The sequence below is a fragment of the Astyanax mexicanus genome, chromosome 1, assembly GCF_023375975.1.
Source record: "Astyanax mexicanus isolate ESR-SI-001 chromosome 1, AstMex3_surface, whole genome shotgun sequence".
Lineage (NCBI taxonomy): Eukaryota > Metazoa > Chordata > Actinopteri > Characiformes > Acestrorhamphidae > Astyanax > Astyanax mexicanus.
In genome coordinates this window covers 8,145,139-8,173,014 of record NC_064408.1, presented here as the reverse complement: position 1 = coordinate 8,173,014, position 27,876 = coordinate 8,145,139, and the positions used below count along the sequence as shown (strand labels likewise).

Below are 27,876 nucleotides of genomic sequence, written 5' to 3'. Positions count from 1 at the left end.
ATCGACTACTAAAATAATAATTTGCTGCAGTGCTAGTTGTGCGTGTGTGTGTGTGTGTGTGTGTGTGTGTGTGTATATATATATATATATATATATATATATATATATATATATATATATATATATATATATATATATATATATATATATATATATATAATTTACCACAAGCAAAATATGCTGGAATATGGGTTGAATATAAACCTTAAGTGTTTGAATTTGTCCTTGTTAAAGGCATATGAACCTCGATTAGCAGAATGAGTAGCGTTCATTCATTAAAAACGGGTTTCCTCACACATTTAGACAAATAGTGTAATCGATTGGGTCATAAACTAGAACGCTCGAGCTGAAGACCTTATTCTAATGTGAGGTTGTGGTGTAGGGAGGAAGTTGGCTTTGTAATGTTGTTTATTACAGCTCTATTTCTCACGCTAGCAGCAACACACACACACGCGCACACACACACACACAGAGTCCCTTATAAAGAGCCTGAGCCGCTGATTTGAATGGAGCTGAAGCGCTGATGAGGAAAGATCAGTCCCTGTACAGGAAGTTCCTCCAGTCATCTGATTCAGAGTTATAAACGTGAGCCGTGTTCCTGCATGCCCTGCTTCAATTATGCTGAGTCAGAAGTGTGAAAGGGAAGTGTGCTGAGCCTATGTTTAGCACGGTTTTGGAAAATGTACACTAATATGGCAACGACTCTTGCCTGTGTACTTTCTATAGGTCACATTGTCATGGTTCTTCAGATTTTTTTAAAAGGTTCTTTACCCTCATAAATTTTACATTTTTAAAGATGGATAAGGAATAGCTCCAAAATCAGTTTAAACCATTATTTATATCATTTTATCAGTGAAGTGGCATGTTACCCAAACTGTTTGCTAAGAAAGAAATATTGATTGGAGACAAAACAATGCTCCCACCACCATGCTTTACAGTTCTTTAGTTTAAATGCTTCGCCTTAGCCCTCCCAAACGACTTGTGAAGTGTGGGCCTGGCGCCTGCTGAAATTTATAAACTTAAAGTTTGTTAGTTTGTCATCTCAATTTTTTTTTCCGTATGGGATTAAAAGCGTGATTTCCACTGTTTATTAGAATTATTTGCAAAAACTGTGCTGGACTGAGGTGCACAACTTTTCAATAGGCTGTCAGCCGTTGCCTTTATAAGCACATGCCCAGCCAACACTGTATTAGGGCTGTACGATATTGGAAAAAATATTTACATTGCAAATGTGCTTTTTTTTCATGATTTATTGCAGTATTAAACAATGCAGGGCCCATGGCATCACCATCCCACCACCACCAACCGGACCAATCACAAGCTCAGTCAGCGCAGAGCACTCAAAACCTGAGAAACAGCAAAACAGTAATCAACCCTTTAATCAGGCATTGATATTAATGATTAATAAAACCTTTTTTTTCTGGGATTAAAAGCGTGATTTCTGCTGTAACTGGAAATATCTGCTCAAAAATGTGACTATCTGATGTGCACAGCTTCTGACAGGCTGGCAGCCACTGTGTTTACAAGCACGTGCCCAGCCATGTGGAGGCCATGCGGTTACCTCACGTTTATGCCCCTCCCTCTCCCCCTGGTGCTTCTCAGGCAGCAGCAGCCTGTCACTTACACAGACACAGAGACAGCGCTGTGTATCTACTTCTTGTGTCAAGAACATTGCAACATGACTCTTTTGATTTAATTGCATTAGGTGACTTTGCACGTCCTGCGATGTAACTATTACACATGCGCACATCATGATGACTATGCTTAAATGATATATCGTGCAGCCCTAATGTTAGTGTTAGATGTTAGATATGACTTGAACTGAATTAATTACTTACCTTTTATTGCTTTGCGTGAAGTTGCTCTTTGTACGAGTTTTGTTTCTTTCCACCACTCATTCAGTGCTTGGGAATTTTAGAAACGAACAATTTCTCAGTGTTTCTTAGTGCTGAATATGGTTTTTATGGCCTCTGTGTAAAATGATCTCTCCCTGCAGGCTAAAGTTTCCCCTGAAATACATATGTATGATTTTTACATCCCACAGACAGAACTGTGTAGTTCTCAGCTGTCTTCTCTCATCACCACTGATGGATCGTCATGTTAGAGTAGAGTTTTTGGTAAAGTTTGATGGTTAATCTTTTAAATTTGGTCTAACATTATTAACATTTTCCATTTTCTTCTGTTGTGTCTCAGTAGGCGCCCAGCTTGGGGCAATGGTACATCCAAGGTGAGTCCCAGCTCCTTCCACTGATAGCACAACACATGTATTGAATACACTATTTTTATATATATTTTTTATAGCAACACTCATTTGTCAGCTGGCTGGTGTCAAAAAATGGTTTTCCTTGCTCTAATGGACATTTACGTTTATTGCCGAAAATGTATATTGTTGCAAAAATAGCCAGAAATATGGTGGTATTATTTTAGGGGTCACCTGGGTACAACTTTTTTGCTATTTTTTTCCCTTTTTTTCCCCCAAATGTTGCTGTTTGCTGTTCTTATTTCCTGTTAAACAATATCTACTAGAGTCCAGTATCACTTATTTTACTTCAGTCCTGGTTATATTGAGCACATTATTAGTGTAATGACATGCTGGATCATTGACTTCTGTTAAAGTCTGGTAAAAAAAAATCCCACTTAGGGGTGTGCCGTATTATATTGTATGCAATTCGATCGCCAGAAAAAAATGTTTGCATTTTAAAATATTTTCATGCATTTATAGGAAGACTTGTTGTCTTGTCTGTGACACGTTTTTTTTCTCGTTTGTGTGTTCAGGGCTATCATGACAGAAGAGTATAAAGTGCCTGATAAGATGGTGGGCTTCAGTAAGTATTGGCGGGGTTGGGTTGTGTAACAGTACTATGCTAGTAATGTAGATAAATATTAGAAGAGAAGAAGAAGCAAATGTGTATTGTGATTATTTATTTATATATATATATATCTTTAAGATGTTTATATCTTTAAGACCATGTATTGGATTTATTTTGAAGGTAATTGTTCCTAGCAGCTTTTAATTCTCAGGATTAATTAAAAGTTAATATTATTTTCTTGATTTATGATTCTCATTTGTTCCACTTTTATCAGTAATCGGAAGAGGCGGCGAGCAGATCACTAGAATCCAGTTGGAATCGGGCTGTAAGATCCAGATTGCTGCTGGTGGGTGCCTCTTATTTGATTAATCTTTATATTTATCAATGTAAAATCTGTATATTTTTAATTCTTATAGTTTTAATTCTGTCTTCTCTAACCTGTGCTCTGTGTGTTGCTCTTATAGACAGTGGCGGTATGATGGACCGGCCTTGCACCTTGACTGGGAGTCCAGAGAACATTGAGTAAGCTCCCATTACATCAGTTCTTCTGTACTGTAGCTCTATGTGAAAGCATTCAATTACACTGATGATTTAAACAAACAGAAAAAGCTAAATAAAGAATAAACCTGGCCTTGCTGACCAGTTTTTGAAAGGTAGTTTTAAATATCATTTTCTAAAGTCATTGCACTGATCAGCAATCATTTTTTTAAAGAGTGCTAAAGAAATTCTAAAAGCTTCATTATTAGAAGTTTGTATATTGTTGTATACTAAAGGCCTGACCTGAGTACATTTTAGCTGGTTATGTTCTGCATTTCTGTAGGGGTAGTAATTTGGTACAGAGTTAAAATGATAGTTTGAATATTTTTATGATTTTTTTTTTGTTAATTTTCTGAACTATTTAAAAAAAAGTATTGTAGACATGTACAGTGTCTTAGACATATGAGAGTGCAAAATTAATTTAAGAATTTATATTGCTGCTCATTAATTAAGATATAATGCTGATTTAAAATAACATTAAAATTCATATTTGTATATTCAAATGTGCATTTCTGATGGCCTAGTGAAACACACACTGGTGGAAGTTTTAACATTTATTTAGTGTTTCTCCTTTTAGGTCATTAATTTATTTTATCCACGGTTTGGACATGTTTACTGAGTTTTAAGGCGTTAAATACTGTTTTTATATTGAATATTAAATTTTAACATAAGATTAGGAAATGACGAGTACTTAAATTTTTGGCATTTAGCTGATGCTCTTATCCAGAGCAACTTACAAGGTTATTCCTATTACTGAGATGGACTAATGTAGTATTAGGAGTCTTACCCAAGGACTATTATTGTTGTAGCACAGCATTCAGTCACTCAGACCTGGAATTGAACCCCAGTCTTTCACACAGTGTGGTAACTCACTGGCAGGTAGTGGTGTTATCCACTGCACCACACCAATCAATTTCCCTCACTTCCATGTGTGAATAACTGTGTGCTTCACTATCGTTCTCTGGTTCTGACTACTCTGTCTGTTCTGTGCTTCAGGCAGGCGAAGCGTCTCCTCGGGCAGATCGTGGACCGGTGTCGGAACGGCCCCGGATTCCACAACGAGATGGACGGAAACAACGCCATCCAGGAGATCCTGATCCCTGCCAGTAAAGTGGGCCTGGTGATCGGGAAAGGAGGAGACACCATTAAACAGCTACAGGTACAATTTTATCTTATTTTAGTGATAAAATATCCTTTAAAATGTTATAAACACACACTATCAGAACTCTATGATTAGAAAAAACTTTAATAAATGAGTTTTTTAAATTTGCTTGCTTAGAGAACCACTTTGTAGCTCTGTTTGCCACTTTGTAGCTCTTTTTAATCTGGTTATGCCAGACTTTACAGAAGAATAGAGTCCAGGGTAGGAATTGTGGGTAGTTTTCCACCTTTAGTCTAGTCAGATTGGGAGTAGGTGTAGGATTGTACAATATTGGAAGGTAAAAATAAAAACTTGCATTGTGATGTATATTTTTCTGCAACATATATATATATATATATATATATATATATATATATATATATATATATATATATATATATATATATATATATATATATATATTGCAAAATTAAAATCCCGGGTTTTGCACTAGATTTTACCAGAAGTCAACAATCCAAAATGTTAAGATATTGATAACGCTCTGTGTAGCCAATATTGGCCTAAAATATACTTGGGCTGCAACGATTAGTCGATATAATCGACAATTTCGATTATTTAAATTTGTCGACTACATATTTTATTGGCGACTAATCGTTAAAATCTGTAACAGTATCACATTACACAGAGTGCTGGGGACAGAAATGCAATGGAAGATGATGGGTAAATGGCTTACTCTCACAGTTTCTTCAAAAGTGCCCAACACAACAGATTACACATTTAATCACTAAATATCAGGACTTTCCACATTTAAACATCTATACATTTAAATGCCTTTTAAGTCTTATCTTCAGCTTTTTCTATCGTTTTTAGAGATGGAGAACATGGCAGAAATAATCTTAAACTAATCGACTAATCGAAAAAATAATCATTAGATTAATCGACTGCCAAATTATCATTACTTGCAGCCTTAAAATAAACCATACTGTAAATATTTAACTGTTAAATGTCACCAGCCTTTTGTATTAAACTGCACAAAATTTTTTTTTAGAGATTACATTACACAACAATAAAAGTCTTGCAGTGTGACTATTGCACCTGTTCACATTTTGGTAATTATGCTGAAGTAATATTGTACTGTGCAGCCCTAGTCTGGTGGTGATTGTGCACATTTAGATTTAGACTGTTGTGTTGAAGCAGGAAAACACTAAAAAGTCGCACCCTCGGTTCAGACTGACGTCACGTGCTGTGAATTAGAGCCTTTGTGAAACTTGTCTTGAGATTCACTAGCAAGCATATAGTTTTATATCAAGTCATGCATCAAAAAAAAACACAAACTAGACATTTCATGGGTGTTTTTTATTATTATTAGGGGTACAGTCTTTTGTGTGTTTTAGAATACTACTAAACTTTCTCTTACCTCTCTGTTGGTTTCAGGAGAGGACAGGAGTGAAGATGATCATGATTCAGGACGGTCCAATGCCCACTGGAGCAGACAAGCCCTTGAGAATTACTGGGGATCCCTTTAAAGTGCAGGTGAGTCCCTGATGCTCTACCTTGGGGTTATTTATAGGATTTTCTGTGAATAAAATGCTGACTCAGCTTTGCGTGTGGTGTTTTACAGCAAGCTCGGGAGCTGGTAGTGGAGATCATCCGGGAAAAGGAGCAGGGAGACTTCAGGACTGGCCGAGGAGACTTCAGTTCCAGACTGGGAGGGAGCAGCATGGATGTAAGCTAACTCGTATATAGATGTATTACACACAGAGTGATCTATTTTAAGTGTTGATTTATTTTATTGTTGATGATTATGGATTACAGACATTAAAAAACCCAAAAATCAGTGTCTCAGAAAATTAAAATATTATATAAGACCAATTGGTACTTTTGGCAGTGTGGGCAGTGTGCCCTGGAAAGTCCTGCTGGAAAATGAAATCCACATCCCCATAAAATTTTCCAGTAGCAGAGGGAAGCGTGAAGTGCTGTAAGATTTTGTGGGAAAACAAAACTACACTGACTAGACTTGATGATAAAATTTCTAGTACCACTTTAAAATAAGACTACCTTTATAAAGGGTTTATAAATGGTTTACAATTAGTTCATTAATTGTTACTAATTAGGTTGTAAATGCCCTAAAAATCATTAATAATCAGTTAGAACACATACGTAGAAAGGGCAACAATGTAGATGGCTTTGGGTTCACTGTTTGGTCAACAACCGGTCACCGTTGCCCTTTCTACGTATGTGTTATAACTGATCATCAACGTTTACAACCTAATTAGTAATCATTAATAAACTAATTGTAATCCATTTATAAACCCTTTATAAAGGTAGTCTTATTTTATAGTGGTACCTTCTTTCTTTCTTTCTTTTCTTTCTCTTTCTTTTCTTTCTCTCTTCCTTTCTCTGTTCCTTCTTTTTCTTCTTTCTTTCTTTATTTTTCTCTTTCTCCATTTCTCTTTCTTTCTCCTTTTCTCTTTTTCTTTCTCCCTCTCTCCATCTTTCTCTCTTCTTTCTTTTTTCTTTTTCTCTTTCTTTATTTTTCTCTTTCTTTCTTTCTCTACCTTTTTCCTTTCTCTATTTCTTTATTTCTCTTTATTTTCTCTTTATTTCTCTCCTTTTTTTCTCCCTTTCTCTCTTCTTTCTTTTTTCTTTCTATTCCTTTCTCTTTTTCTCTTTCTTTCTGTGTTTTTCTCTTTTCTACATAGTTGCTGTAGCACTTAGGGACACTTGTGACGCAGTGTGTGTGTGTTTGTGTGCAGGTGGCTGTGCCGAGGTTTGCTGTGGGCATCGTCATTGGCAGGAATGGAGAGATGATTAAGAAGATCCAGAACGATGCTGGTGTGAGGATCCAGTTCAAACCAGGTCAGCGTTCAATCCGGGACACCACCTTTCTTCAGGCCACAAAAAAAAAAAAAAATCTACTAAAATATGTTTTACTACTTTAGTATTAATGATTGAGGTTTAATTTTTGATTCCTGGTCTTGGTTATTGTCAGACCCTGTGATTTGATATATATTTCAGCATGGTTGTTTTTTTATTAGTTGAGTTGATGATGAGACACTTGAGGAAGAGTGAAAGTAAACAGTGCGGAGTCTGAATGAAGCGGGGGGGGGGCACGAGGACAGCAGTTATGTCATCAAATCCCTTAAGTCTCTGCGAGAGACGCAACAGTGGCTGCTGAGGTGTTCACCGGTTTAGGGGAGATTAATAATGCAGAGTTATTTTACACACGTGCACGTGTTCCAGCAGGACTCGCTAATCCCTTTAATAACTGCAGGGTTGTTGCTCGTTAGTGAAGGATCAAAGTTGCTGAATAAAAAGAAATTTAGGTCGGGTATAATTCTGCTAACTTTACAAAGTAGCTAATTTTATATGTCTATTAGTAATATATTATTCAATCAGCTCAGACTTTACATAGTTTAATTATTTGCATTTATTGGATCATGTTACCTGCAATTCATGAAGAATGCCTGCAGTTAAATAATGTAATTTCTAGTGCTGTCAGGAACTTAAAAAAATATTTTTGCTTGAGCTAAGTCATTAAGTTTATTTATTCTTAAAGGAAATTATTTATTTTTAATTATTTACATTATTATTAAATGCTATAGACCAGGGTTGTCCAAACATTTTTTGTTGGGGGCCAGAAGGAGACTCGCGCCCCCTCTCCGCTTTTAGACTCTTTGGCCCGTTTTTCTGTGCTAGAAATGCGCAGCCTCTCCGCTTTTAGACTCTTTGGCCCGATTTTCTGTGCTAGAAATTCGCACTCTCTCCGCTTTTAGACTCTTTGGCCTGTTTTTCTGTGCTAGAAATGCGCACTCTCTCCCCGCTTTTAGACTCTTTGGCCCGTTTTTCAGCGCTAGAAATGCGCACTCTCCGCTTTAGACTCTTTTGCCCCGTTTTTCTGCGGTAGAAATGCGCACCCTCTCCGCTTTTAGACTCTTTGGCCCGTTTTTCTGTGCTAGAAATGCGCACTCTCTTCGCTTTTAGACTCTTTTGCCCTGTTTTTCTACGCTAGAAATGCACTTTTTTTTTGCACTCCTTGCAAAAAATATTTTAATTATGGCTTAGAAATTTGACCTCAACTTCTGCCATAATCTGCTCCGCTCCCACAAAACGCATGCATTATTTTTTTTTTCTGGAGAACATGATCTGGCCTATATCCGACCCAATTATCAAATATACTTCTTTTTAATTAAGCTAAACCGCGAATAAGGTGCAGTTTAATCTCTTTTTAGTCAAATAATATACTGCTACGCCCAAACGCTGTCTCTGCTGCTCCATGCTGTTTACACACTAAGAGTATGTGCAGCGTTCACTGCTCACAGCCATGACACTCTGTTTATTACATGGACATCTGTGCTGTGCACAACCGATCCGGACCATACAAAACGCTCTTTTATACTCAGCCAATCAAGTCCTAATTTAGAAATCCTTACAAGCAAGCTGAGATGTTTATAATAAATTAAATTGGACAGAGGAAAGTGTTTTCACTTGATCATGCATTCTTTATTCCAGTGCCCCACGTAGACTTCATCTCCCTTCAAACATACAAATATATACTAGTATTTTAATGAACTCCACTAATATGAATAAAATTATAGTTTGCATTTCTTACGTTCATTCTTTTATTTAAATATTATTTAAATATCCTCTATAAAAACTTGTCTTGAGAAGAACAAGTGCGATTAATTGCAGGTAATCACAGAATATTGTTGTGATTTAATTGGATTACATTTTTTTTAATCATGGGCACCACTAATTTTAATCAACTTTATAAGCAGTTTATTCAATTACCTGTATTATTGAAACTAGAATTATTTGCAGTAATTAAATCAGATAAATGCCACAATTAATCTAAAGTCACACAAAACAAAACTGGAATTCATGGATATGCACAGAGCCTGCAGTAAAATATATTATATCCTCCTGAGACCCAAACGTTTGCTATTTGGGATTAGTGGGATCTAACAAGTCTAAAACTAATCAATGTTAACATTTTAAATTATCTTTGCCATTTGGGATCAGAACGACCCAATAGCTTTTGATAAAAAGTAAATAAACTGATTTCAAACAAAAACAATTAGAACAAAATTTGAATTTTTGCGGCCGATCCATATCATGTTTCTGTCTGGACTGGCTGTAGAAACTTTTGACTGGGATTCCCGCCATCTTGTTTTCAGTCATTTTCAATCATGTTCTCAATGTTGCCATGTGATCACTAGATGGTTCAGATAGATAGTGTCTCAGTGTCCATATGAGACCAAATGATCAATATTTAAAAAATATATAGTGTATCGTGGTGCCGAGAAGCAAAAATTTAATGTCCTCAAATGAGGACGCAGGGTCTCAAGAGGGTATAGTGACTGTGTGTTTACATTAATTTAACCCCATCTGATGTGTCTCTGATGTGCTGCTATGTTTTTAGATGATGGAATTAGTCCAGATCGAATTGCTCAGGTGATGGGTCAGCTGGACAGATGTCAGCATGCAGTTCATCTCATCAACGAGCTGGTCCACACAGCACAGGTACCCGTCTGATAGTAGTGTGATCCATGTTTAATAAGCTTTATTAATTTGTTCCTAAAATCCTCACTGATTTACGGTTCTGTCCCCTCAGGAGCGTGATGGATTTGGGGGCCCGTTGGGAACCAGGGGCCGGGGAAGAGGCAGAGGAGACTGGAACATGGGGGCTCCGGGCGGACTGCAGGAGGTGACCTACACGATACCAGCGGACAAGTGTGGCCTTGTGATCGGGAAAGGTAGAGCTGATTGCTTCTTCCTCTTTATGTATGGGAAGGAAAATGCCTTTTGTATAACGGTGCCACTGTTCAACTTTCTTATTCTGTTTGTGAAATAGTGACACAATAAGATGTACCAAAATGATAAAGCTCTTTATCTATTAATTGTAATGTAACCAATGTATTTTAACATTATTTAGCTCATATTAACATTTTGTATTAACATATTGTAGCTTGGCAACTTAGATTACTGTTAAACTGTGTTCATTTTGAATAATAAGTTGATAAAAAAAATTTAATTTAATTAAATAATGTATAATAATAATACAATTATCACTAGAATTATTTTCTGATTAATCAGCTGATTAAAAAATATATATTTTTTAATAAATAATAAATGTATAATAATAATTAATAATTAATAATAATAATCACCAGAATGATTTTCTGTTGCTTATAACTTTTTTTTACATTGATTAAATTTTCATTCGCATTTTAGTAATGTTTTTAGTAATTTACTAAAATAGTATAATAATGCATAATAGTAATATTTAGCGCAATATTATCTCTAGCCTTGGATACCTTGGATCCAAACTGATTTAATGCATTAACAAATTGTCGCTTGTGTGCAAAAAGCAATGTGAAAATACAACGTATAGGGAAGTCAATGTAAAATCAATTTTGTAGCATTTCTGTTTGTCTGTTAATCACGAATTTTGGAGAAAGTATACAGACTTATTTTAAATAAAGATGGCTAAAAGGAAATACAGTATGCTAGTGCATCTCTGAAAATTAGAATATCATTGAAAAGTTACTTTATTTCAGTAATTCAGTTGAAAATGTGAAACTCATATATTATATAGATGTATTAAACAGAATGATCTATTTGAAGCCTTTATTTCTTTTATTGTTGATGATTATGGCTTACAACTAATTAAAAATACAGAAGTCTGTCTCAGAAAATTTAAAATATTATATAAAACTCTTATTTTTGGCAGTGTGCCAAGTGCTGCTGGAAAATGAACACCAGCAGATTTTGAACTGTATTACTGAAATAAAAAAGTAACTTTTAAATGGTATTATACTTTTTTTGAGATGCACTAGTATTATTAGAGTAGTTTGGATGTGGTTAACTGGTCTATATGCTTAAGAATATTTTACATTTCCTGCACCATAAGGCTTCACTATCTACTCAAATAATCCACATTACTAGAAGTCTGAAGGTGAGGGATTTTTCGGGGTACATGGTTGTTCACAGTAGTGAAAGCACTGTATACACACAGCAATGTAGAACATATGCACATTGGCATACTTTATACACACAGTATTGCACTGATCCACATATACGTCTGTACAATGTACAGAGGCGGTTAATTGATTTTTACATCTAAAATCTAGTAATAAATACATAAATAAATAAATAAGTAAAAGGCCTGAATGCTGAGCTGCACAACATGAACAAAACACCAAATTTAACCCTCTTCCTGCATAATGCTGTATTCTTTAAAAAAAAAAGCTCTGACTGTTCTCTGATGTGGTTAAAGATTAGCCCACATTATTTTTAACCAAACCCACCCTCAGTTTAGAGGTCAATTGCGTAATCCCAGCCCCCCACAGGAACAGCCGTGATTGGTCAATTCACTGTCAGATATTCAGAGCACACAACAAAACTGTGATTACCCAGCAGCTCCATAAGATAGCACCAATAGGGAAGCAGTTGGCCTATGATAGATTTCCGAATACAATACCAATCAAAAGGTTTTTTTTTTGTAGATTAATATTTATTACCTCCAGGTTGTAAAAGAAATGCATAAGTGTTAAAATGCAAAAGTGTTAAACAAACCAAAATGTACTTTAGCAGCTTTTGCTTTGATGCCAACATTGCAAACGTTTTGCTTTATGAGGCAGAACCTGTAATAGTTCTCCAGCTGTCTTAAAAGCGGTTCTAAAGATGCTGAGATCTTGTTAACTTCCTTTTTTTTCCTTTTTTTTTCCTCCCCCCACTCTGAGCTTCAACTCGTCGAAACCGCCTGAGTTGGCTGTTATGTCTGGCTTTAGAAACACCTAACACTTAAAAATTATGCATGAACACCCATGCACTTAAATAGTAGACAAATTAAGTATTTGATTTTAATCTACAGTGTAGTAAATAATACAAATATGTAAAATGTATATTTTTTAAAATGTATTTTACTTTACAAAAAAGCCAAATTTACAAGAGACTGGGGCCTATCTTATATTAACTTTAATTGGAGGTCAGTGCAAACAGATTTGAATTCAAAGTTAGCTTGAAGCATTTCTGCTCGTCTGTACATCATAAATGAGACACAGAACAACTGTCTGTTTTCCGTCTCTCAAGGTGAAAAAAATACTAAGAATAAGCATTAAATGAATTGTTGGAAAAAACTTAGTTCAATTAATTAATAAAAAAAAAATGTTAAACATTTAAAAAAATATATAGGAATTGTGACTAAAATGTCCTGAAGTAGCATTACGAATAAATTAGAAAAATGATCACTTTATGCCACTATGATCGGGAGGTCGCTAGTTCGAATCCTGGTCATGCAGCTTGCCATCAGCTGCCAAAGCCCTGGGTGGGTACATGGTGCTCCCCCCCCCCTCATCACTTCAAAGGGTGATGTCGATTAGCACAAGGCTGCGTCTGTGAGCTGATGTATCGGAACCAAATTGCTACGCTTTCCTCAGAGAGCGCTGTGATGCTACATTAGCACTTTACATGTGCTAGTCTTCACCCTCCTTGTGTTGTGGCATCACTAGTGATGGTGATAGTGGTGATGGCCTAGAAGAAAAAATAGAAAAGATTAGAGGAAACAATATAATAAGACTTTAAATAAGTGTTTGCTGCTGTTTAGCAACACGCATTCACAGCACGTCTCTACTGGAAACCAAACTTATCCACTCGTCTTTCTTTTTTTTTTCTTATTTGAAAGAGATGCAACCCAGCATTCACTTGTCTCTAATCTCCTGCATTTGTGCTGCGATTGTAATTGTTAAACTCTCCAGTCTGAAACACACGTTTCATTGTTTAAGTTAAGAGCTCGGCCTCAGCGTCTTTTCACTCGGAGTTTAAGACCACCAGCGAAACTCTCACGCCATTTATAAAGACCCCCTCTCCTCCTTCATTCCCAAACCCTAAACCCACAACTAAACCCAGCTCACAGCCGGCTCGGCGAGCGGGCCAGAACCGGGCCGGTGCGTGAACCGGGCGGTCAGTGTCTTTATGCTGCGTCTCTGTCGGGGCTGGAGAGCTCATAATGGCTTCATTATTGCAGAAGTTAAATTTGTTTGACAATAGCTTAATGGCCCATGCTCAGTCCATCGGCCTTGGCACGGAGTCCGAGGTGGGCGGGGCCTCATTCAGCAGGGTTTTCAGCCTGGGGTCGGGTTGGGTCAAGCGAGTGTCACCCCGAAGTGAACAAACGTGTAATTGATTTTGGGTACATCCCATCACCCCCCGCTCACCACCCTCCCACCCCCCACCCCCTCTTCTTCTACACACCCACAGGAAGCTTTATACAGACATTGTGACGGGGCAGGGGAGCATGAGACGCAGCCCCTCCCCCCCCCCACCCCCCCCACACAGCCTGCATACTGGGGAGGATACGCTCTAATTTTACCCGTCTCTCTCTCTTTTTCTCTCTGCCGAGGAGGCACTTCTTCCCTCACCATTGATAACGCGTCAGTCTGCTGGTGTAACCGGTTGTCTCACCTTCTGTGGAAACTAATTGCGGGTCGTTGTCCGACTGTTAGACTTTATTAAGAGGTGAAGAGTAATTTGGCAGCACTTGGCAACCCACAAGCTCCGTATCTTAGACTACAGTCTGAAACACTGAGACTCTAGCAGCTTAAACGTAGGAGCTACGTGTACATGATTTAAACGCACAGAGTATACAGAAACAAAGTATTTATTCAGAAATATGATAAATTATGATGAAATACACTAAAAACACAAAATATATCAGAGTAAAAAGAAATAAATTAATAAATGAACACTCCCCTTGGTCAATGTTTTTTGTTTGTGTTCTTTCATCAATTTTGCTATTTTATTTCTTTTCATTGTAGATCAATATTGAGGACGTTTAGATTATGACACAAAAAATATGGAGTTTTAAAGTAAACTAGTCTTTACTGTGTTTAGTGTTAAAATGTACAGAAATGCATCCCGTGCACAAAATAATCTAAAGTAAATGAACTTAACATAAATAAATATGCATGACTAAATACAGAACAGAGAGGGCAAAATAAATTAATTAAAACTTGAAAATGGTCTTAAATGTGGTCTTAAGAATGGTTGATTTCGAAAAGTTAATTTCCCTATTGCAGAATATATAACCCAAAAATTCCTGTTGCATTTTTCTAAAATCTAGCTCTTGCAGCTCTCATATACAGGAAAGCACTAGACACAAAAAGACTCATGAACAAATAATCAGATGACCAAGGCAAATAAAGGCAGCATTTATTAGTGTAAGTTGTGCGATTACTGGAAAAGAATAAAATAAAAACAATGAAAGTGTGCAAACTACCTTGCGAAAAGCAGACTGTAAAATGCAGATTGTTAGCAAAAACATCTGAATTTTTATTACAAATCTACTACAAATTTATAATAAATGTATAATGTACATAGTTAATATAGATATAATAGCTTTAACCCCTTGTTCCAGTTGTTTCACATTATATTTCCCGGCTGCTGGGCTCAGATATATAATCTATAACTGTAGCTCCTCCTGTTCGGCTTTAGAGCGGCTCTTTCAGCAGACTTCTCTGGACCGTGCACACTGTTAGACCTAATGGATAAGCAATAAAGAAAAGCATCAGAAAATGTATTAATTATATATATTTTTTTTCTCTCTGTACACAACACGGACCAATTAAAATACAGATAAAGTAAAAATCTTTACTTTGAAGTGACAAAATATCCTAAAGTTCTTTCTAAGGTTACAGATGATTAATACTTTTCACAGCGTGTAAGTATAACGTAAACTAGAAGTGTTTCTATAACTGTGTCTCTGTATGTGTGTTCCTCAGGTGGAGAGACTATTAAGAACATCAACCAGCAGTCTGGAGCTCACGTGGAGCTGCAGAGGAATCCTCCTCCCAACACCGACCCCAACGTCCGCATCTTCTGCATCAGAGGCACCCCGCAGCAGATAGACATGGCCAGACAGCTCATCGACGAGAAGATCGGGGTATGGATTTGCATTTTGCATAATTATACATTATACGTTATTAGGATAATTAGCAGATTTTTATTAACTCACTAATCCATTCGTGTTCTGATTTATCTGATTATTATTCTGATTATTTAGTTTTCTGATTATTTAAGAGGTCATTTAAACTAAAGATGAACCAATATGGGAATTCTGGGTCGATGCCGATGCAGAGAGACTCCACACCCCAGTATAATTTTAGAAATAAATGCAACAATTATACACCTTACATTTTAGCTTTAAACCAACTCTATACAAACAGTAAAATGGACTGTTTCACCTGAGAAATTAGTCTATATACATTTATTTAGCTAAATGCACCTTCCATAAACTGGACACAGCTTTTACATCTTTCACAGCTCTCTCTTTTAAATCAACAGGTTAAATCAAACAATACATCTATTAAAACTAATACAAATAACATTTTTAATGTTTTTTTTTTTTTTAAGTAGCACTTGGTCCTTTGCCTCCAAACAATAAATACATCAGAAAGTATTTGTTAAAAATATTGAAATCATGATTTATTAAAAAATCGACTGATACAATTTAAATTTGATATCATTTTGCGTCTCTGCTGTAAATGGCACTCTCACTTAGAATAAATTAAGGCTTAGAAATCTGATTAAGACATCTAATAAGGAGAGCTGGATATTAACTCCGTAATCTGTAGTTAGTACGTACCTGATTATCTGCATTTACCTAATTAGAAAAATTGACACACATTATGAGGGCAATTATGGCCTAATTCTTTTTTTTTTTTTTTTCCATTAGTAACAATTAAACCAGAGGTGACAAAGAAATGGTTCAAAACTAGGTTTACCTGTAAAAAAACTATTATATATTTTTATTATATATATATATATATATATACACACACACACACACACATATTATACTATGCATTTAAACTATGCATATATACTATGGAATAGTAGTGCATCAAACCCAGTGATTTTTAATGCGTAAAATCTATTATGGCAATAAAACACACTAATTTCCTTACATTTTGTTAGCATTCAAGTTTTAAATGGCTGTAAATTACAAAATGTGACCTCAATATCAGCATGTCTTAAATTCTGCCTTAACCCAGATTCACCGGCCTGGTATAATGAACTGTGAAAAATGTCTTTGTTGAAATGTAGCACCTGTTTGATGTAGCTGATGTAGAGCTGTAGCTCCACGTGTAGAATACATCAGTTTTCACAGTAAAATGATTTGCATGTTGGGTCAGTGTTAAATTTAGGCAGCAGAGTGAAATCGAAAACTTGCTAGAGTCAGGATGTGGCTTTTTTTTTTCTTTTTCACAGCGTGGTTCGAGTAGATTGATGCCAGTTAAGATTTAAAGAGGCAGATAAAAGCAGTTTACCGGTGTTTTAATATGCGTGTAAAATTGTAGCAATCTGAAGGTAGTGATGAAGCTGCGTTGATTTATGGAATATACTAATTTATTAATTACAATATAGACTAGTCAGGCATATAATTATGACCATCCTCTTGTTTCTACACCCTTTATTTAAGTTTTTTAGCTCCACTGCTGAACATATTGCACACTTTATAATTCGTTTTTATTAATACAGACTGTAGTTCTTCTGTTCTTCAATCTTCAGGACCACTATACTGTAGCTGTTGTTGTTTGGGGTGTGGGTTATTATTCTCAGTACTGGGGTGAGACTGATTGGCATGGTGGTGATGGTGTGTTTTTAGTGTGTTGTGCTTAGACAGGTCACGATAATAACATTTATTTATTATGCAAAAAAAAAGCTGTGACCTTAAAAATATTTGCTATTTGTGATGTATTCTATTATATATTGTATGTTTATTGTATTTATTTTTGTTTGTTCACAAATATAACTACAAACAGTATTTTAGCCAGTCATAAGTCCAGTGTGGACTGCCTACTGCAGTAGGTAAAGAAAAAAGTATATATTTCCCAAATTGTGATTCATTAAATTATCTTCAAAGGGGTGTAAGTGCTTTGTTATGCTATTATTATGTCAGAGGCTTTTAATGGTCTTTAAGTGACAATATTGTTTTTCGCAATAATTTTGAGATATATCATCCACTAAAAATATCTTATTATGACAGACCTAGTATCGGATGATTTATTGCTGTTTATAGAATCATCTGCATTATCCAATTTGGCCAATATTGCAAACCAATATTTGCTGATGTATTTATTGAATGTTGGAAAAGGACCAAGTGATGCTGTCCTCATTACTAAGGTTGACCAACACTGTATGCACTACTTTATTTTTTGATATGTATATGATATGTATTTATTATATATTTTTTATATTTTATTATATATTTTATATATTATTTTTTATATATCTCATTTTTTTAACCTGTTGATTTTAAAAAGAGGGTTTAAAGCTGTGGCCAGACAAAGTAAGGACCAATTAGTTAAATAAATGTTAAAACTAGGTCTGTCACGATAATTATATTATCGATTTATTGCACAATAAATGTACATGACATCGGTAATATTTAATAATCATATTTTCTATTGAACAGTAATTTAGTCAGTTAATGATCAATGCGTCAATAACTGTGACTCCATACACAGTGTGGACAGCAGTAGGTTAAGAATAATGTAAATATTTCCTAATGTGTGATTTAATTAAAATGGTGTCTTTAAAATGCTATATCTTTATGCTTTTCTATTATCATTGTGTCAGACATTTAATGGTCTTAAAACAACAAAATGTTTTATCTCAGTAATTTCTGGGAGGATGTATTGTCCACAAGAAAATATATATATGTATATAGCCCAGTTGTGTGCTGGTGGTACAGTGAGTGGATCAGATGCAGCAGTGCTGCTGGAGTTTTTAAACACTCTTCTCTACCTTTAGCTGCTCCACCTTGTAGATCTTCCTGCTTTTGGTGGACTATTCTCAGTCCAGCAGTGACATTTGAGATGTTTAAAAACTCCAGCAGCACTGCTGCTGTATCTGATCCACTCAGTCGTAGCAACACAACACACACAAACACCTTATACACCACCACCACCAGCATCTATCTAGTAGGTGGTCTTAATTTGTCTCCAGTGCTATTGTTTTGGGGTGCTCTGGCGTCTCTGGTCAAAGCGAGAGGTTTATCCTCCCCACTATCAATCAATCAGCAGTGCTTAATGGGGTGCGTTAGGACCCGTTTGACCTTCGATCTTGCCTGGTTTACTCATTCACTCTGGCTCTGTGCTCTTCTCGCAGGCCTCTGGACTGGGGGGCAGCAGCAGTTTCGGGCTCAGTCCTTTCACCCAAGGACCTGCGACCCCACACCAGAAGTGAGTATTGTCTTTTTAAGTGTCGTAGAATTAGGTGTTTAATATGATTGGTTATCGATACTTTGGCAAGTGATCAAAGCATTCTGTTTTATTTTAGGTAAGCTTTGATTCTAGAATTTCTCAAGTGCTAAGGCTGGAGTGCTAGCATTAGTGGCTAATGCCGACAGACAGCACTAATGCTGCTCCAGCAGTGCTAGCTAGGAATAGCAGCAGGTTGCAGGCTGATGATACTCCTCTCTGAACGGGAAAATAGCGGTTAGCGGCTAATGCTAATACTGCTCCAGTCTCTGTGCTGGAGAACTAAACTGAAACTCCTGTATAACGTTGTACTTCAGCGGAGTGGCTTTACTGCTTATTAATAGCACCGGATTATAAGGCGCACTGATGATTTTTGGGAAAATTAAAGGATTTTAAATGCACCGTATAGTACAAAAAATTAGGTATATTGAAGTATGTCACAGTACTTTTTTTCAGAAAACTATAGTCATATAAAAACATACCACGCTCACTTTGTATCTTACTAGATCAGTGGATCTGAAGACTGATGGGCAGATAGCAACATTATACTTTGTTCACACTTTTTTTTTCAACTATTTAATATAAAAATGAATATAGAATTGCAAAAGATAATATTGAAAATTTTCTATACGTCAACATTTTCTTCCTCCCTTAATATAAGCACTGTTTTTCCATAGCTTTTCAGAACCGTTGCGTTGCTGTTTTGCTGGGGAATTGTCCATCTTAACCTTTTGAACCCTGTTATAATAATTCTGTTTATTATTCTGTTCTTAATTTCAAAGCTGAAACTTCTTTTTAAATGATTTTTTGGTCAGTGTAGCATATTTTGTGTAGTCCCTCAGGGTTCAGTTTTAAGGCCCCTGAAACTGGTGTGATTCGGAGTGCACTAAACCTGTAAAGACACTTTAGTTCACAAGTGTAAACAATTTTTTATAGTGAAAATCAATTATTCAGTGTTCTAGCTTTGCCAGGTCACCCATGCCCAGTAATATCTGATGTTTTGTTGGGTTTTACTAATTGCTCTGTCTTTATTTTTTTTGGTCTTCTAGTGGACCGCAGACTTTCATGACCGGAGGATGGGGTCCCACGTACCAGACATGGCAGCCTCAGGGCCAGCAGGACCCCAGTGAGTACACAACCAGTTCTGTCCACATATACATATATGTACATGTCTGGGTCTGTACAGAGCTGCTTATTGTAAAGGCTAAATCCTGCAGTATATTAAAATGTGCTGGTGAACGATTCAGAGATAGAACCCATATGTGGGACAGTCATAACAATCATTTATGGCAATTGTTTCTAGAAAATATATTGTCCAAAAAGTGCTTATCTTGCAATTTATATCTTATTAAAGAGCAATGCATTGTTAATTTTTAAGCATTTTTAGATGTTTGGATTGGAATATAAAATATTTAAAAAAAGTTTAAATGTTCCAAATAAATTAAACAAATTCTGAAATGGCCTTTTCTTTCCAAGTAAACAATTTTATTTGATAGCCAAATTCATGTCAATTTATTGTCTGAGAAGTCAATAATTTTATTAAGCCTCTCATCATTACAAAGAATACTGGGTCATGCTGCTTCTCCATCAGCAGCCGGAGTCCGAGAGAGTACAGTTGGTCATTCTCTCTCTTAGAGAATACAGTAGGAGAATAGACATCTCTTAGCTGATGTACCAGAGCTGGGGATCTGGTGCTTTTCTACCAAAATAACTTTTGGTTTTTGATCTGATTTTGTTTTGGTTTGCACCAGTTTTAGTGGATCCGAGGGTGAAAAAACTACTATTCTTTGATTCCATTTAGAAATGGTTCAACACCCCACTCCTCTTTTTTTGGGGTGGGATTTAATGGGTTGGGTGGGCTTTATATGAAGAGTTTACTGGGTAGTTGATCATCCAGATTGATTAAAAATCTGGTAAGATTAGAAATGAATACAAAATTATTATTTATTTATTTATTTAGTTGGCATGCTTTCCTGCAATATATATATATATATATATATATGACTTTTTGTTTGGGAAGGCCTTCGTACTCAGTATAATAATGCTGTGTTCAGTTAGATGGCTCAATTTTGCAATGGCCTGTGATTTAAGCATGTTTTTATATACTAGTTCATCTAAAAAAAAATTAATATCATTGAAAAGTTACTTTATTTCGGTAATTAATTTCAAAATCATATTTCATATCTGCCTCATATTTTAACTCATATTATATATATATATTAAACACAGAGTAATCTATTTTAAGTTTTCATTTCTTTTTATTGTTGATGATTATGGCTTACAGCCAATAAAAACCCAAAGGAGAGAAGCATGAAGATCCATGTCATCTGCTGGTGTTGGTCCACTGTCTTAAGTCTAAAATCAGTGCAGTGTTTTCCCAGAAAATCATGGAGATGTGGATTTCATTTTCCAGCAGGACCTGGCACACTGCTCACACTAGCAAAAGTACCAATTGGTCTTATATTATAATCATTTTTGGGTGGGTTTTCATTGGCTGTAAGCCATAATCAACAATAAAAGAAATAAACACTTAAAATAGATCACTCTGTGTAATGCATCTATATCGTATATACATTTCACATTTTCAACTGAATTACTGAAATAAAGTAACTTTTTCAATAAATTTGAGATGCACTAGTGTATTTATATTTCTATATGTTTTATATAGTGTGTAATAAAGTAATAGGAGATTCCTGCGATTGTGTGCACGAGACTGACCTAGATGAATCACGCTGCTCTGGTTGTAAACAGCACATGACTTCAGAGAAAACCAGAGAGAAAGGAAGTCCTTGGTTCCCAGAGTTTCATCACTCGGTTTCCTCTCGCTGCGGATTCGTGTTTTAACGTGGTTTCTGATTCCAGGTCATAATGGATCGCAGACAGGCCAGATGGACTATTCCAAAGCGTGGGAGCAGTATTATAAGAAGCTAGGCAAGTTTCTGTCTACCTGTCCTACACTCACTGTACTCAGTACCGCTGTGACCAGCAGAGACCTGTTTTTTAAATTCAGTGGTTTAGTTTGAGATGCATTTGAAAAATGTTAAGTATAACAATAGTGGTGCTAAATTATTAATATTAAGGCCTTATATATCTGGGGGAAATAATTAAAATTCTTTTTCTTTCAATATACATGTCTCAAAATAAAATGCATATTTTGTTTGACTATTAATAATGCACTGTGTATCCAGTTGTTGGGGTACAATAAATGATATAATCTACTTTTTTGTATATACAGTATGTAATAGAAAAAAAGAATAGTATGAATTTCTTCTGCTTCTTCTTTTGTACAAGTAGAGCGGGGCTATATATATATATATATATATATATATTATATATATATTATATATATATTATATATATATATATATATATATATATATATATATATATATATATATATATATATATATATATTTATATTTATATATATATATATATATATATATATATATATATATATATATATATATATATATATTATATATATATATATTTATTTTTTTTTTTATTTTTTTTTTTTTTTTTTTAATCCGATTTTCGATTTAAAAAGATTTTTTGGCCCAACTAAAAATCAAATTAAAGATGATAAAGAAATGGTTAAAAAATAGTTCTTATTTAATTTGTTTTCACTTACATTTCCCCTTTGTGGTTAAAGTGCAACCAGAAACAAGCAAAAAAACAATTGTAAACAGTGAGAACATCCAGTAACTTTTCGAAAGCTAAACATAGTTTAGGTACTGACACAATGCACCCTTAAACTTAAAAATAAATAAATAAATAAATAAATAAACACCCTTAAAAACAAATAGAAAGAAATAAAATGGTGCCCTTTTTGATAAAACTTACAAAATAGAAAACAAGTACAATGTAATATGCTATTAAGTAAAGACTTTTCCCCCCATTGGGCTTGAGTTGCAAATCAAAGCTTTTAAATAAGTGCCAGCTTTCTATAAAATGATGATCTTTTCTCATTAATATGCAAAAAATAAAATGTTTGTGCATAGAGAACCTGGTACACGGTTTGAAGATGTGCCAGGGACGGTTGCTTGTTTTACTTTTGGATGGTGTGCTGCGTTCATTCCGTTGGGAGAAGCACTTTGCCTACTCCCAAATTTGCTGTGCTGCTTCATTTAGAAGCAATTGGTTTAACCCTTGTGTGGTGTTCATATTTTTGTTACTCGTTTACTTTGTTACTTGTATTTAATTCAGCAAAATTAAGCAATTTTACATTAAAATGCTTTACACATGCTTGCTTCACCTAAATTGCAAGCAATATAAACAGCTTACATGGTTAATATTTGCCCTTTACCTTTCTTATGTTACATTTCTTTCAAAAAGTGCTACTTTTTTTTTTATTAGTTTTTTAATAAAATGTCAAAGAAAATGAATTAAACTCAAGATATGAGTAGAACATTTGTTTAGCTTCAAATTTACAAATGAAGCAATGTTTATTAGCCCTTGGCCAAACATGTAATAAAATGTAATATAAATGGTTAGGGGGGCGGTGGGGGGTGTACAGTGTGTGTTTATCGAAAATGTGTTTTGATATATGTTTTTCACAAAAAAAGAGCCAATGCCAATGAGTTTGAGTTAGAAAAAATATTTTTTTAGCATCATTTGATGAAAAATGAAAACGGGTCCCACAGACCCGAACACCACACAAGGGTTAAATACACCTTACAGCGAGGACCTGGATTATTATTATTATTTTTTTTTTATTATTATTATTATTATTATTATTATTATTATTATTATTAATATTATAGCTGCAGAAGTATAAATATTAAAATGTGTATGTGTTTTTAGGTCAGCAGAGCCAAGCCCAGAGTACTGCTCCTGACTACAGCAAAGCGTGGGAGGAATATTACAAGAAGCAGAGTAAGAGTCTCTATATTCCATCTTCTGCACTTTAAAAGAATAATAATAATCCAGAGTCTTGATGTATTCCTGTAGTTTACCTCAGACACACTGATGCAGAAGCTGAAATTCACCAGTTATACAGTAAATATCAGTCCCTGATATGCTTAAAATAGATCACTCTGTGTTTAATACATCTATATAATATAATAGTTTCACATTTTGAACTGAATCACTGAAATAAAGTAACTTTTCAATGATATTCTTGATGATGATATTATTTTTTGAGATGCACCTGCATATGCAGCATCAACCTAACTGATTATCTTTGTCGAACAAAATAAAATGAAAATGCATCATATACACACCAAACACCAAATCAACCATAACATTACGATCGATGTTATTAGCACTGATTATTCTTTTTTTTTTAACGTTTGTTATTTCTGGTTCTCTCAGGTCAGGCTGCAGCTCCAGGGTCCCAGCAGAGCTCCCCTCCAGACTATAGCGCTGCCTGGGTGGAGTATTACAGACAACAGGGGGCTTATTACGGCCAGGGGGCGCAGCAGACGCAGGCTCCCGGCCTTCAGGTACACAAACACATTTCATTGGGAAATCGGCCATTAAAAACGCTGTTTTAAATGCAGATTTTACCTGCTATATTTTTGGATGGATTTTACACTTCTAAAATATTGATCCTGTTTAAGGATACATTTTACATAACTGGAAAATCCACAAAGTAAACTGTATGAAATATCACCAATCATTAATATTAAATGCAATATGGACTTCCTTAATAGACAAGATCAGACAATCATGACTAGGTGCCAAATTGGACATACTGCTCTTACCCATCGCCTCCTCCTGATTGGTGAACAGACTCCAGCCTTCAGCCACTTCTGTGATACTCCTCAAACTATTAAAGACATCTTAGTAGACTGTGCTGCACTTTTAACCACCAAAAATAACTTTTACAGGGTTACAAATGTAAAAGAACTGTTTCAAAAAAGATTCCACCAACTAAAATACTTAATTTTCCATCATAAAAGTCCATCATATAAAGACCATGATTTAAGTCTGTGATGCTCAAATTATGAACATTGTTGATGCCATAAAATAGCCAACATGTTGCTGATATGGCACAAAACCCAAACAAACATTACCGGAACACTGTTATTAGTCTAGAATTAATTTCCTGTTTTTCTTTTTCTCTGTTGCAGGATCATTAGAGCAGATACCCTTTAGTTGAAGATTTTTGAATGATTGATTGAGAAGATGAAACAAACCTTTTGTAACAGAGGTTTCTAGATTTGCAACGCCTTGAAGACTTTTACGTTTTTTTTTTCTTAGTGAGAAACACTAGCTGTAGAATGACTTATACAATTAAAAAAAAAAAAAGAAATATTTCTAAATCAGGAACGTAAAAAATTGTTACTAAATACTTGTGTACACCATTTATTTGAATGAACAATTTCCGGGATCCTTTTTGGACCAGAGCTGTTTTTGTTTTTTCTATTCTTCCTTTTTAATTCTCACATGAATTCGCCAAAACGAACCCCGGAATTGTAACATTTCAGCAATCGCAATATAATCTATTTTTTCTAGTTCTGTTGCAATAAAATCGTAATTATGGGCTTAGCAGTCTTGAATCCATTTTTGTTTTGTTCTTGTCATAAAATGTTTTAAGAATGTGTACAAAACGAGATGTTTTTTCTTTCTTTTTTTGTTTTTTTCCTTTTACATAAAGCAATTTTAATTCAGTGAGATGATAAAACTGTGATGTTTTGTTACAGGAAAAAAATGTTCTTTTTGTTACACAAATATACGGTGAGTGATGTTGGCAGATGGCAGTCAATTCCTAATTTAATTCCTCTTGTGTTTTGTATTCTGTTTTTCATTGTCATTTTATTGTACTCTGGTTTAAAAAAAAGGTGCAATATCTTATTTCATATTTGAAACAAAGATGGATTTCTCTAATATTTTGACAGACGTTTAACTTGTAGTTCTTAGAGTTATTTTTTTTTTAGGCATATGGAAATGTTAATGGATAATTTTTTTATTACCTTGATCTGATATGGGAAAAGGGGGGGGTCTTGCATATTGTGAGTTTATTGCCTTTGCTATCTTGTAAAACTATGTATGTACACTCAGATACTTGACTAAATACGTTATTTAAATATATATAAATATATATATATAATTAAATCAAAGAAGTTTTTTTTTCTCTCTTTTTCATGGAGTCATTTTTGGCAGGAAAACTGTCCCTGTTTTTCTGTTCTGTTTTTCATACTGAAATTTTTCAAAGATCGTGAATGTGTAATTTGAAATTTGATGTTGCATCTTCATATATGGACAAAATGAGAGATGATAGGTTTTTATGTATGTTCTGTACTTAAACCATTCAAGACTGCTAAGCCTCCAGATTCCTATCTGTGTATTAATTAATTGTAGTTTTTTATATTCTAAGTATTAAGATCAAAGTTGTCTTATTTGGTACCACCCAGCTCCCCCGATGCCCCAACCAGTACACACTGTGGACTCGTGTATAGTCCGATGCTAATAACTTTTTAAGTAATTATTTTTTCTTTCTACTCTGTGTGATCTAATATATGTATGAATGATTAGTTACGAAATTGAATCTAGTATTAACTTCATTGCTTAATGAAAAGGGATATTATAATTTCAAATGTTTAATTTTAGTGTTTTTGTTTTATTTTTTTTTTCCTTCTTCTTCATGTGTACAGGTAACTGTGTATTAAAAACATCAAAAGACTACTTTTTGTGTTTTTCTTTATTTTCTGATCTGATTTTTTCCCGTTCTTTTTTCTTTTTCTTTTTTTTGTTCTTCGGGTTTTCTGTATCACATTCCGGTTGGTGTATCCGCTCCGTCGATCCGGGCGGTCTGCGGGTCTTTTCTCGTACCGTGTGGAGATGTGATGTATGTACTACAGCGCTTTGTATTGTTTGTGGTGTGTAAAGAAGAACTATATTTTCTATGCTCCTTTATTATAACCTTTAACAGCTGAAATAAATGGCATGCAAGTTACCTGTGGTAATATGTAAAGTTTATTATTCATCTAGTCAAGACGTTACGATGTGTTGAAGGTTTGCACTAAAATCTAATATATAACTTTATTAATAAAAAAAAAACATCATTTTTTTTTTAATCAAAATTAAGAGTGTATCCATATAGTTTTAACAAAAAGGCTTTGGAAGAATAATTCAATATTTACTTCATTTTGTTACACAAAGAACATTTTATATATTCCGCAGAAAGGCAGTATATAATGCTGCATTCATGCAAAAAGCTTGGACAACTGGTGTAGTTTGACATTTATGATTCATTAAACATTTAAAATAATATAGACCAGAAATATATGACTAATACATTTAACACTGAGCATCATTCAGTATCATTTCTTGGGATAAATGTTTTAATGACTTTCTATTTAAACACATTTCTGATCTTTCTCTATATATTAGTTACAGCATGAATTGGTAAAATATTTTTTTAGGAAGTTTATAGGTGCAGTCATCTATGGTCATCATTCTTACCAGTATTTCTTTGGTTTGTATATTGTTCATATTGATATTGGAGTAATCTTATATATTATAGGACTGAAATTAAGGAATACATTGTCAAATATAATTTTTTGCCATTTTATTTTTTTTTAAATAAATATTTAAAGTGTTATGCATATTCCATCTACACTGATCCTTAAAGGAGAACTACAGTGTAAAATTGACTGGGTGTAGTAAAACCTAATAAGTACTTACCTTTATTAATTATTAATATGCCAAAGACGTATGAGATATGGCATTAACAAAAGTGTATAAATGAATAAATTGGATATAATTACATGTACATTGGGCGCTGGCTGCTATGCTAGGAGGAAGACTATGCAGTGTCTATGTATATATGTCTATGCTCATTATCAGTACAGTAATAGTGGCGCCCAGAGCTAAAGGCTAGCGGCACGGTATGTAAACAGTGGTTTTTAATAAGCTTGTAAGCTTCTTTTTTTAAGTTATTAATGCCTCGTTTTAAATGTCAGGGCTCTCCAGATTCTACCAATGAGGTGTGGAGCTACTTTGAGACTGGATAACAGTGGAAAAAGCGATTTATAGGGGCAAAGTATGTCCCAAGGCGGCGGTTGTAAAGAGTGCTGGGCAAAAAAAACACCAAATTACTCAGAAATCTCAGAAAGCTGTGGGAGAGCGGAGGTGTGCTATTCAACACAGGTAAGTACTTTTTTTTTTGTCATGTTTTATTAAATCCAAAGTCAATTCCACACCTTTAACAGTT

At 34.7% G+C, this 27,876-nt stretch overlaps 1 protein-coding gene across 4 annotated transcripts in view; it reads left to right on the top strand.

Moving 5' to 3' along the window:
• Positions 1-26,616, top strand: part of fubp3 (far upstream element (FUSE) binding protein 3) — a 44,167-nt gene extending 17,551 nt beyond the window's left edge. Inside the window, exons 3-19 of one of the 4 annotated variants that reach the window (XM_049486289.1) lie at positions 2,197-2,227; positions 2,776-2,825; positions 3,085-3,156; positions 3,275-3,332; positions 4,344-4,506; positions 5,884-5,982; positions 6,071-6,175; positions 7,206-7,308; positions 9,872-9,972; positions 10,064-10,205; positions 15,231-15,391; positions 18,622-18,697; positions 19,756-19,839; positions 21,576-21,644; positions 23,520-23,591; positions 24,030-24,160; positions 24,791-26,616. In XM_049486289.1, the coding sequence (XP_049342246.1) occupies positions 2,197-2,227; positions 2,776-2,825; positions 3,085-3,156; positions 3,275-3,332; positions 4,344-4,506; positions 5,884-5,982; positions 6,071-6,175; positions 7,206-7,308; positions 9,872-9,972; positions 10,064-10,205; positions 15,231-15,391; positions 18,622-18,697; positions 19,756-19,839; positions 21,576-21,644; positions 23,520-23,591; positions 24,030-24,160; positions 24,791-24,799 (1,526 nt within the window). In that variant the 3' untranslated portion in view covers positions 24,800-26,616. Of the gene's footprint in view, positions 1-2,193; positions 2,228-2,775; positions 2,826-3,084; positions 3,157-3,274; positions 3,333-4,343; positions 4,507-5,883; positions 5,983-6,070; positions 6,176-7,205; positions 7,309-9,871; positions 9,973-10,063; positions 10,206-15,230; positions 15,392-18,621; positions 18,698-19,755; positions 19,840-21,575; positions 21,645-23,519; positions 23,592-24,029; positions 24,161-24,790 lie in introns of all 4 variants that reach the window. The other 3 variants (XM_049486280.1, XM_022668808.2, XM_049486292.1) reach the window with 3 other exon arrangements.
• The last annotated feature ends 1,260 nt before the right edge of the window (positions 26,617-27,876 follow it).